Genomic DNA, 12,628 nt, shown 5'->3' with positions numbered 1-12,628 from the left:
AAACAAAATTGAAACAGACTCATAGGCTCAGAGAAGAGGCTGATGGCTGCCAGAGGGGAGGAGGGGTGCAGGATGAGTGAAAAGCTTCATGAAAGGTTTAAGAAGTACAGATTGGTAGTCACAAAACAGTCATGGGTAGTCATAAAACAGCATAGAGAATACAGTCAATAACATTAGAATAATATGTATGGTGCTAGATGGGTACTGGAAATATTAAGGGGCACACTATAAAGTATATGACTATCTCTCCACTATGCTGTACACTTGAAACTAATACAAAATAATATTGAATGTAAATGAAATTGAAAATAAACTTTAAAAAAAAGGTAAATAAATAAATAAATAACAGACCCCTATTTTATATATTTCTTACATATATAGGACATATTTTATATATTATATATTTCTTTGTTATTCGTTCATACATCTCCATGAGGAGAGCATGAATGTGTCCTGACTACAATGGCCTGCCTCAAAATCAACACACTGTGGCATCCTGACAGCTGGCCTTTAAGTTTCTGAATATGACAACTCCCTAAATCTGAGGGAGACCCTTTTAAATGATGACCTTAAGGAAATATCAGAATGAATCATTGTCTCAAAAAGGAGTATCCCTTGCTCTTATTCTGAACCTGGATACATTTCCTTGCATGTCCTATTTATATTAGTGACTGTAACCTATCTGATAAAAGAGAAGGCAAACTTATTTTCTGCATCTGCTTTTCCCAGAAATTAGGTAGCTCTGAACTCATGGAATCAAATAGTTTACCCCTGTGAGCTTTCCCTAAATGGGACCATAACAAATTTCCTTTTTTAGAGCAGAGCAGGAGCCAGCATAGTAAGAAAAACTAGATGTAAAAAAATATTAAAAAAAAAAAATACAGAATGGAACCTGAGAATGGCCACTGCTAGATTGAAATAAGAGGATTAGACTACTCACATGTATATGACTTAATCCATTCAAAATTTGAACAAGTCCTTGCTTCCTGGATGTTCCCAAAAGCACCACCTTGATAATGTTGCTGCTATGTAAAGAGAACGAAGCAAGGCAGAGCTGTACTGGCAACCATCTCACTCACAGTGGTGATTCAAATGAGCAAACTCAAGTCAAGCCAAGGCAAGTCACCACTAGTAACAGAGACAGCAGCATAAGTACATCTAAGTAGCAGCCAAACTTCTAAATGAAGAAAATCCCCTGTCAAATATCACTTTACAAAATTGAATTTTGTACTTTACTTTTTTGCCTGTGATAACTCTCTTACTTCTGTCATTGGAAGTATCATCAATTGTCATTGTTTTCTGAAATCCTTAGGAAATTAAAATAATTTTCACATTTGGGGTAAAAAGAAGGAGTTACCTAAAGAAGAGACTTAATCTGACCCCTTAGTAATTATGGTCAAGAGGTTAGCAGAGATGAGGTATTTTGTAAGTTAGAGTCCAGAGTGAGGATGTGACTTCTCATCAGCCACTGAGGTGGGCACTGTGCTTGCCCAGCAGGGACTCTCATGATTCACACTGTAGGGCATCTCAGTGTATACATGGTCACACTCAAACACACATTCTCTTCTTTTGAAGCTTGAACCAGTATCTTGCTTGTGTCCATCTGAGACCTCCCAATCTGTCAACAATGACTTATTAGAGATTTCTACTGCATAAAGTTCATTAGACTCCAAACAACAGCCACCAATAGTCCCTGTTACACATATCTAGAGCCCTGTTGGAAATGAGACCAATTCAGCATTGTTGTTGTCATGACAAAATATAGAGGGAGTTTAGGGTTATGTCGTCATGTAATAAAAGACTAGTTACAGTAGGAAAATGTGTGAGAAGTCCTGAATGTCTAAAGATATAGTCATAAATCAATAGTTTGTCCTTTAAGATTTCAGAGAGGTAAAACAGTTTTTGGTGATGATAAGTGAGGTCTAAGAAGGCTAATAAATGACAATTATTTATCACCAGTAAAATTGCTGGCTTAGTTTCAAAACTAAATGGACTCCCTGCTTACCCATCCTCATCACTCATATCCTCCTGGGACCACCTGAAAAGAAATAGGTGTTTGGACAATAAAATACTGTCTAGGATTTTACACTGGTCTGAGTTTAGAAAATAAATTGAATCCCTGTGGTCACTGACTTTTGACAAGTTATCTCTAAGCAAATTGAGAGGAAAAAAAAAAAAAAAAACCTGGTTAATGCTGTCACCAACCAACCATAACACCTTCTCTTCTTTTAATGGAAGTAGTGGAGCAAGAGACCAGTAGTGTTTGGGAAATTTTCTTTTCATGGAAATCACAGAAATGTTTTTTTTTAAATAAGTCTATCTTCTGGCTGAAATATGTAAAACTAGTTTGTGGTAAATGGCTGGGGAATTTGAAGGAACATGCTTCCCTCTTAAACTAATAAGATACAGTACTTTGCTGTGATATGAGTGGCCAAAGAGCAGTTTGGGTGAGGGTTTTTGGAATGAAGGTCAAAGAATTTTGAAACCAGGCCTGTTGGATGGCTTGTCCTTATGGTCATTGGAGCCTTATCTGGTTGTACAAAGACCTATATAGAAACATAATAAATGCTAATAACTCCTATGTGGTCACACAGAGTTAGGTATTTTATACACATTGACTTTAGTTCTAACAGCTATCCTTCAAGATAGATATCACTGTCCCAAATGCATAGGCTGGAGCCAGGCATTGTTATCTTGAGTGAGTGAGTGGAAGTGATGTGGAGGTTGGTAGATGACAAAAGTAAGAAACATAAAACTAGTACTCTCTTGTTTGGATAACATCAATAACAAAGAAAGGGGTTTTTACCTGATCAGAAAAGAATATGACTTCTGAGGTAGTAAATGGGAGGCTTATAAAATGCTGGCTCTGTGGTCTATTGTGGGAGAGAAAAAGCAGTTAGTGACACCCACTTGGTGGGAGGTGGTTTCCATGAGGCTGAGTCAAGTTTTCTTTAAGGGAGTATATTAGTTAAGATTCTCATGAGAAACAAAACCAATAGGATGTATATATTCACAAATGGATTTATTTTACCTCATGCAATTGTGGGGTTGTCAGGTCTGAGATGTGTAGATCTGGCCAGGAGTATGGAAACCCAGGGAAATGTTAATATTGCTTTCTCAGGTCCAAAGGTACAATCCCATCTTCTTCAGGAGACCTTAATCTATTCTCTTAATACTTTTAACTGACTGCATGAGATCTATCCACAAGCCTACTTATTTAAAGGTTAATAAAATCTTAAAAATACCTGTAGAGCAACATCTAGACTGATGTTTGACTAAAAACTGGGAACCATGAAATACCCGAGTTGACACATAAAATTAACCAAGAGAGGGAGGAAGAAAGAATTATAAAAATAAGGTGAACATATGGATAGAGTGAATTTACATAAAATGAGTATCCTGGGCCAATAGATAGAATGAGTAGAAAAAAAATGAAAGAGTAAAAGTATAAAAGAATCCAAGATAAGAAGAGATTGCAGGAATTTGAATTTTGAAATAAAATAAAAACATGGTGGGATTGATAGTTTTCAAAAGGAAGACCAGAGCGGGAGGTGTCAGTGCTATTGGAGGCCTGAGCAGGTTAGTAGACCTTGTCTTTATCACTGTTGAAATGGAGTGTTGCTGAGGCACCATTCTGATTTCTTGGGGAAGATCTCTTAATCAGGAGCAGAAAGGGATAAATCACCTAAGTTGGAACTCAATGTTCGTACCCCTTATGGTCAGGAAACCCTACATTCTGTAAATGGACTTGAGAAAGATACAAGTCTTTGTATGCTACTTGAGTTGAAATACTAGCTACCCCAGCCTTTTCTCTGAGGTAGCTAGCCCAGACTTTTAATATCTGTACTGTCAAATTTGAGAAGCCTTTGAGATCTGAGTAGTCATGTCAAACATAGCAGACATTCTTTACTTCCCTACTTTACTTGTCTCAGGCTCATCCAGTCCACTTCTCCCAGGTTAGAATTCAAGTGGCTTCATAAGCCTTGCCCAGATCTGGGAGTTGGTCTGCCTTTGTCTGTGTACCTGCCTGGTATCCCATGTGTGGCCATTGCTTTTGCTATGATCCCTTCTAAAGTCTGGAGAATGACTCTCTAACACTGCTCCTTGCCTTGACCCAACCCAATTTTGTATCCAGCTCAGGTATAGAGGGCACCATTATGTAGCATTAAAATAAAGCATATTCTAAGCCCTTTAACAGAGTATTTCTAAAATAGTATTAGTTGATCTCATTTTTATTTCTAGTTGATCCCTTTTCATATCCTCACAGGTCTCATTTACTTTATCGGCCTTTTCTAGGAAAGTCTTTTAAAAAAACAACAACCTTATAACTGTGGTTTTGAACTACTAGAAATAAAGAATACATTGTCTGAAATAAAAAATATTATACAGAGTCCTAAAAACAGAATGGAAGATCGCAAGAATCAAGTCAAAGAGTTGGAACATAAAGAGCCAGAAGACACTCCTCCGCAGAAGCAAGAAGACAAGAGAATCCAGAAAGTTGAAGATAATGTAAGAAAACTCTGGGACAACTTCAAGCGAACCAACATCACAATAATGGGGGTCCCAGAAGAAGAGAGAGAGCAAGATATAGAAAACATATTGGAAGAAATAGTGACAGAAAACTTCCCCCACCTGATGAAAGAATTAGACTTAAAAGTCCAGGAAGCACACAGAACCCCAAACAAAAAGAATCCAAAGAAGACCACACCAAGACACATCATAATTAAAATTCCAAGAGCAAAAGACAAAGAGAGAATATTAAAAGCAGCAAGAGAAAAGCAGGTAGTTACCTATAAAGGAGCACCCATACGATTGTCAGCTGATTTCTCAACAGAAACCATGCATGCCAGATGGGAATGGCAAGAAATATTCAAGGTGATGAATAACAAGAACCTCTAGCCAAAAAATACTCTATCTGGCAAACTATCACTCAGAATCGAAGGCCAGATAAAGATCTTCACACACAAAAAAAAAGGTAAAGGAGTTCATCACCACCAAACCAGAATTATATGAATTGCTGAAGGGGGTTCTTTTGGAAGAGGAAGAAAATAAAGATAAAAATTATGAACAACAAATATGTTACTATCAACAAGTGAATCTAAAAACCAAGGGAATTAAAAAATCTGATAAACTATATTAACTGGTAAATATAATAGAATCAGAGGTATGGAAGGGGAGTGGACTGACAATTCTCAGGGAAAAGAAGAGTGAAGGGTGTGGGAAGAAACTGAACATAAACCGTGCACCTATGGATGAGGACAATGGGGGCTGGGGAAAGGGCAGATGGTGAGGTGGGAATCTAGTGGATGGGAGCAATGTAGGGGGAAAAATGAGGAACATTTGTAATAATATGAACAATAAAGATTTATTAAAAATAAAAAATAAAATAAAATAGTATTAGCTGTGGAGGTGCATACACAGCGAAACAAAAGAAAACAAAACCTCAATACACAATCTGCTCTTGGGGGCTATTTTAGCTGATCCCCTGAGTTGCTGGACCCTGAACCCTGCCAGTCTGCTGAATAACTGCCTGCTCAACCTGCCTCATCTGAAGTAGGTCCTAGACTCTTCTTTTATTGACTTCCTGCATCCCCTGTTAAGGGGAACTCCTAACTGATGCCCCAGAGTCTGTGGGTAACCCCACATACACACCTTATAAAGTAATGTGGAGTAACATATATCACACTGGCCTGTGTTATATTCCTGACTGCTTTTGCTGTGTGCTGCATGATCTGGGATAAATCTTCATAAAAGAAAAATATTAATTCTGTTCTCAAAGTATTACTATATGTGTTAAATGGAGCAAAGTTTCATGTTTGTAAAATTAAACTACCATACCACCAAACAAAGGCCAATGCTGAGTCAATTAATATGAATATGATAACTATGAACAAAACTTTGACATCTCACTTGCATTTACCTGTACAAGAAGAACTTAAGGACTATTTTCCTGCTCACCAATCATCCAGAGAAACTTGATCATAGCTCAATAGCAAACATGGTAATCTGCAAAACATGGAGATATAGACCATTCACTAGGCAAAATATTTCTGAAAATGGCAAGTTCTTCCTCTTGCAATTATATCTTATAAGATACTAAATATTTGTCAAAACATTTGAATCTGGGACATGTTAAAGAAATAGACTTTTCATTCCTTTACCCACTCCATTATCACAGCTGATTTTTGTTTCTGAATATTTGAGGAGAAAAAGAGAGAAAAGAGTGAGAAACATCATTCTCTCCTTTTGCCCCCATCACATTTCCTTCCTTAGTAGGTTCCATCGATATGGCAGAAAATTTATAAACTGGAAGAGCAGGAGTTATAGTTTCCATGGGCTCTCTGCAGACACAGAATGTGTGAGATTATGTGTGTTACCTGAAGTAAAGCTTTTTCTATCTGAATTATTATATAATAGGAAATGGGATTGTAGATGCAGAATTTTAAGAATCATAGTAAATATCTACTACCTGAAATATCAGGGGGAACACTTTTAAAGAAGGTGACTGTCTAATAGCCATGCTGTACACCTGAGATGAAATAACATTGAATGCAAACTATAATTTAAAAGAAGAATTAAAAGGGTAATAATAGATGGAATTGACTCACACACACAAAGAAGCGTGGCAGAAACTTTTTTTTACTGGATAGAAGTTTGGACTGAAGGAAGGTAAACAGAGAGCCGAAGAGAGAATCCAGGTTATTCCTGGATTCTCTGACCATGGCATTTACCTTTCCTTACTCTGCCATTCCATTTTTAGATGTGCTGTTTGATTACTTCATTCAGGTCTCTTTCCTGGCCTTGCCTGGAATCCTGTCTTCTCTGATCTGAGCTACTGTCTAGTTTCCATAGATTCTGATAGGAAATGGGGGGCAGGAAGGGGAGGGGAGTGGCCAGAATGAAAAGAAGCCTGTGTCTTCATATGGCTTTTCATTAAAATTAAACAACTCTGTTTTTCTTGAGCATATGTAGTTTTGTGTTATTTTAAGCAAATGTATTACACCTTTAAAATCCTCATTATTATTGCTAATATGGTAAAATATAAAATAGCTCCCCAACCTACCTTACAATGGTGGTGTTTATGTGAGAGAGAGCTTTGAAAAGAGCACAGTGCTGGACACAGTTACTAAACAGATGACTGTATTTCTGACTTTATACAGCACAATATTCCAGAGAGCTTCCATCCCAGAGATGTGTCTTTCCTTCCCAGATTCAATCATTTCTGGGCTCTAATCAGCAGCAGCCAATCATATTGTCATCATTTTTATAATGTAAAGGGCATCTGTGGAGTCTGAATTCATTGGAAAAGAAAGGAGGAATCCCAATGGAAGCATAAGAAGCTGTTATTTTATATAAAGTTACAGTCCCTTAATACAGCAGGCAGTGAACAAAGGAAGGACATTTAGACAGAGAGTTCAAACAGGTCACTTGGATCTGCTTGTCCCATGGTGACAGATCGTGGTCACTATTGTTGGTGGCAAGAGGGCAGAATCCAGGAGCAATTCTTTTATTTATTTATTTTAAAAAAATATATTTTATTGATATTTTACAGAGAGTAAGATAGAAGGATAGAGAGTTAGAAATATTGATGAGAGAGAATCATCAATCAGCTGCCTCTTGCACACTCCCTACTGGGGATGTGCCTGCAACCAAGGTACATGCCCTTGACCAGGATCGAACCCGGGACTCTTCAGTTCGCAGGCCGACGGTCTATCCACTGAGCCAAACCGGTTCGGCAGGAGCAATTTTTTTTAAAGGCTTCCAGGTCCTAGATTACAAAGCTGACAGTCTGGTAGCTAATGATATGCCGCATAACTTCTAGGAGAACTGACAGAGGCAATAGTTTAAGATGAGAAGTACTATCTTTATCGGGTCAAATTAGAACCAGGCAGAGACCCTATTCCAAAGAAAATAGGGTCTCATGCAGAGCCAGGATAAAAATTAGGACTAAGGACATTCAGCAGGGAATTTAAAAAATAGAATAGAGGTACAAGAAGAAGTAGATGGCATTGTTAATCTTTCCTTCTAGTGGCCTGATCATATTCCTAGCATCATAGACCAGTAAAAAAAAAATCTCTTGGTTCATCTTAAGTTTAGGGAAACTAATGCCCAGAGATGAACAATGATATGTGAGAAGACACGGGAAGGATTCACAAGTCACATATGAATATTGTGGAACTTGAAAGATTGTATGTCACACCAGGTCTAAGCAGTAGGATGAATAGACTGCTAAATCCATAAAGTACTAGTATGTCTCTACCATTCACCATCTCAGTTTCTGATCCATTTCCCACAGCAACCAGGCCCTTGACAGAGGCACTGTCTCAAGAAACATGCCAAAACTTGTTTGGCTCAGTGGATAGAGCATCAGCCTGTGGACTGAAAGGTCCCAGGTTCAATTCTGGTCAAGGGCATGTACCTTGGTTGTGGGCACATCCCTGGTGGAGGGTGTGCAAGAGGCAGCTGATTGATGTTTCTCTATCATTGATATTTCTAGCTTTTTATCCCTCTCTCCTCCTCTCTATAAAAAATCAATAAAATATATTTTTTTAAAAAAGAAAGAAAAAAGAAACAGCAGACATGGAGAAAGAGGTTGGCCTTTAAAAGTAAAATCCCAACTATGAACCAGAGTTTGAGGGACAGTAGTCACAGGGGCTTTGGTTAATTGGTGAAAATAAAAGGAGGCTATAAGAGAGAGTCTCCAACTTTAACCCCAAATTTGAGACTTCTACCAGTCTGGGGACTCCTGAGAAGTCACAGGCCAGTATCTGGGAGCATAAAGCAGATATAAAACTCTTCTGGCAGCTTCTGAAAGAGGAGCTGGATATGACAGAGTGGAACATGTAATTTATTGAATGTGCCTGTGATCCAGATCTTATTTGGGTATCTCCTCTTCCTCAATGTCCTAGATGAAGTGTCCTTGAACCCTAACTAGTTCTATATTTGGGGGAAGTCCAGAAATCTCTGAAATTTCTGTAGAATCAAAATATGCATGTCACCTATATCTCTAGCCACTAAAATTAGCCATTCTGTCCCTGTTTAGCTTCCACATAATACCAAAGGCAGATCTCAATGACTTTAATAATGTCCACAAAGAATTGAATATCCCAAGCATTTGTAATGTCCATTGCTTTACCAATTACTTGAAGTTCATAGAAGTGTTACACGGCTTACAACACATATGATACTATTATAATGATTTCTTTCTATTTTCCCCTTTTCCTTTTTGACTCTATGTCCCACACAGAGAAAATAATACAGAATTTTTCAGAAGCTTTGGCACTAGCTGAAGCCTAGGCTTGTCTGTATTTGCCTACCTCAAGATGATTTAACAAGCCACAGTTTCCAATAAAAGCAGTTTGAGCTCTGAGATAAGGTGATAAAATATCTCACCATCAGCAAAAGAGAAACATATCTCCACTTAATTTTTTTTCTGAAAAATGATATTTATAACTTACAATTTTAAAAAAAAAGTTTTGAGTTTGGCTCGTTCACATGCAAGAGAACGAGAAATGGATAAGGAAGACCAATCCCCTGGGTGAGGCAACAATTTTGGCATAGATAAGATGATTCATGCAAGCTCAGCTAGTCAGATCTTAATCTCCAAAATATAATGTTGTGGGATATTAGTTCTAGTAGGAGAGCAGTGTATACCAGGCCATTATTCTGTTCAAAAAGTCTATGAGGGCCGAAACCGGTTTGGCTCAGTGGATAGAGCATCGGTCTGTGGACTGAAAGGTCCCAGGTTCAATTCCAGTCAAGGGCATGTACATTGGTTGCGGGCACATCCCCCAGAAAGGGATGTGCAGGAGGCAGCTGGTCAATGTTTCTCTCTCATCGATGTTTCTAGCTCTCTATCCTTCTCCCTTCCTCTCTGTAAAAAATCAATAATATATATGTGTGCATGCCATTTTTTAGGTGATAGTGTCAGATAAGGCTAAATGCCTGGTTAGAGCAGAGATAGAAGCAGAAAGAAAGGCAGGCCCCAGGGGGCTAGAAACCAGGATAGGAATGCAGACACAAAACCATGGACCCCAAGAGAGCTTGTGAAAGCTTGATAAGAGTCTAGTGCAAGAAGAACAAGGGTAATAAAGAGAAGAAAGGTAGGCATTCTCTTAGTCAATTCATGCTGCTATAACAAAGTACTATGGACAAGGTGGCTTAAAAACACCAGACATTTATTTCTCACAGCTCTAGAGACTGAAGTCTGAGATCACGTGCCAGTATGGTCAGATTCTGGTGAGGGTTCTCTTCCAGGTTGCAAACTGCCATCTCCTCATTGCATCCTCACCTAGTGGAAGGAAGGTGAGTGAGCTATTTAGTGTCTCTTTCAGAATGAAATTTAATCCCATTTTGAGGACTCCACCTTCATGACCTAATTACCTCCAAATGTCCCCACCGATTAATACCATCACATTGAGAGGTTGGATTTCAACAAACAAATTTAGGACACAGAAATTTAATCCATTATAGGCACTCAGGTAGAAAACATATAGTTGGACTTTGTTACACATCCTTGATACAAAGAAGGATGGTGACATGGGAGTGGTTGGTACAAGATTAGTGTGTTATAAACATGCCTTATAAATTTAATATCTTTGTGCTAAATACCTTTATCATTATGTATCATTATTAAATTATTATCTTTATCTCTACTAATGCTTTTTGTCTTATGATCTATTTTGTCTGATATTAGAATAGCTATATTACTTATCTTTGGTTACTTTTGGCACAGGCTGTCCTTATCCATTCTTTTACTTTTAACCCATTTTATATTCTTACTAGAGGCCCAGTGCATGAATTCATGCATGGGTGAGGTCATTCAGCCTGGCTGTCAATGAAGGCTGATCGGGTCCATGGGAGGTTGGCAGGCGAGGGGAGGTGCCACAGGAGATTGGCCAGAGGCCCCAATTGGGGTGATCAGATCCAGCCTGCCAGGGGGAGGGACTGCAGGAGGTTGGCCAGCTGCAGGAGGTTGGCTATGGGAGTGCACTGACCACCAGGGAGCAGCTCCTACACTGAGCGTCTCTCCCCTGTGGTCAGTGCATATCATAGCAACTGGTTGTTCAGTTGCCTAGGCTTTTATATGTATAGATAATGAAAGTGTTTTTTGTTCCAACCACCACATCAAAATTACGATAATTTACAGAAAAACCATCATTCCGAACTGTCTGAAATATAGTTGAATGAAAGTCCTAAAGCTAGCAGGGGTCTTCAAACTACGGCCCGCGGGCCACATGCGGCCTGCAGAGGAGTCTGATCCGGCCTGCCAGGTTTTTTGGGCAGTGAGCACAGCCGAGGTGTTACAGTAGGAATTAGTAGTTCATATAGTCCAGCCCTCCAGCTCTCTGAGGGACCGTGATCTGGCCCCCACTTTAAAAAGTTTTAGGACGCCTGAGCTAGGGAATTAAAAAAGCTACCTTGAGACTGGTAGGAGGGGTAGAGATGCTGAACAGGCTGGTCCCACAGCCCACATGGGAGGTACGCCTTGAGTGCCCAGCTTGGGTGATGACCAGGGAGGCTGTGCCACTGGACCCTATAGAATACATACTACATTAGACCACTCTACCAAGCCTGGGAGATATAGCAGTTCTAACTAATACATAGAAACAAAAACAGGTATGCTGCCAAAATGATAATATAAAGAAATATGTCCCAAATGAAGGAGCAGAAAAGAAAAACATCAGAAAAAAACTAAAAAATAAAATAAAATAAAATAAAATGGAGATAAGCAATCTACTAGATGCAGAGATCAAAACAATGATTATAATAATTCTCAATGAACTTAGTGATAACCTCAATAGCATAAAAAAGGACATATCAGAAATGAAGGATACACTAACTGGAATGAAGAATAATTTACAGAGAATCAGCAGTAGCGTAGATGAAGCCAAGAATCAAATCACTGATTTGGAATATATGGAAAGAAAAAAGAAAAGAAAAAGAAAAACTCTAATCACAACAGCAAAAAGAAAAAAAGAATTAAAAAAATGAGTATAGTGTAAGAAGATTTTGGGATAACTTCAAGCATACTATATTTGCATCATCAGTTGTAGGAAGGAGAAGAGAAAGAGCAAACAATTGAAAAACCTGTTTGAGCCGAAGCCGGTTTGGCTCAGTGGTAGAGCGTTGGTCTGTGGACTGAAAGGTCCCAGGTTCGATTCTGGTCAGGGGCATGTACATTGGTTGCGGGCACATCCTCAATGGGGGGTGTGCAAGAGGCAGCTGGTTGATGATTTCTCTCATTGATGTTTCTAGCTCTCTATCTCTCTCCCTTCCTCTCTGTAAAAAATAAATAATATATATATATATATATATAATAAAAGAAAAACATGTTTGAAAAAGTAATAACAGAAAAATTCCTAACCTGGTGAAGGAAATAGACATACAAGTCCAGGAAGCACAGAGAGTCCCAAACAAGATGACCCCAAAGAGGCCCACACAAAGATATGTAATAATTAAAATGCAAAAGTTTAAAGACAAAGACAGATTTTAAAAGTAGCAAAATAAAAGCAGTTAGATACCTTCAAGAGAGCTCCCATAAAATTGTCAGCTGATTTCTCAACAGAAACTTTGCAGGCCAGAAAGGATTAGCAAGAAATATTCAAAGTGATGAAAAGTAAGGACG

General features: G+C 38.5%; 1 protein-coding gene across 1 annotated transcript in view; it reads right to left on the bottom strand.

The window, feature by feature from the left end:
• LOC118723110 (selection and upkeep of intraepithelial T-cells protein 1-like) overlaps positions 1-12,628 on the bottom strand; it is a 124,397-nt gene that overhangs the window by 43,177 nt on the left and 68,592 nt on the right. Inside the window, exon 2 of the mRNA XM_045583823.1 lies at positions 941-1,025. Coding sequence (XP_045439779.1) covers positions 941-1,025 — 85 coding nt within the window. The remainder of the gene's footprint in view (positions 1-940; positions 1,026-12,628) is intronic.

The sequence above is a fragment of the Pipistrellus kuhlii genome, unplaced genomic scaffold (genome assembly GCF_014108245.1).
Source record: "Pipistrellus kuhlii isolate mPipKuh1 unplaced genomic scaffold, mPipKuh1.p scaffold_m20_p_2, whole genome shotgun sequence".
Lineage (NCBI taxonomy): Eukaryota > Metazoa > Chordata > Mammalia > Chiroptera > Vespertilionidae > Pipistrellus > Pipistrellus kuhlii.
Note: the sequence above shows the minus strand (reverse complement) of the source record. Positions and strands in the feature narration are given on the sequence as shown.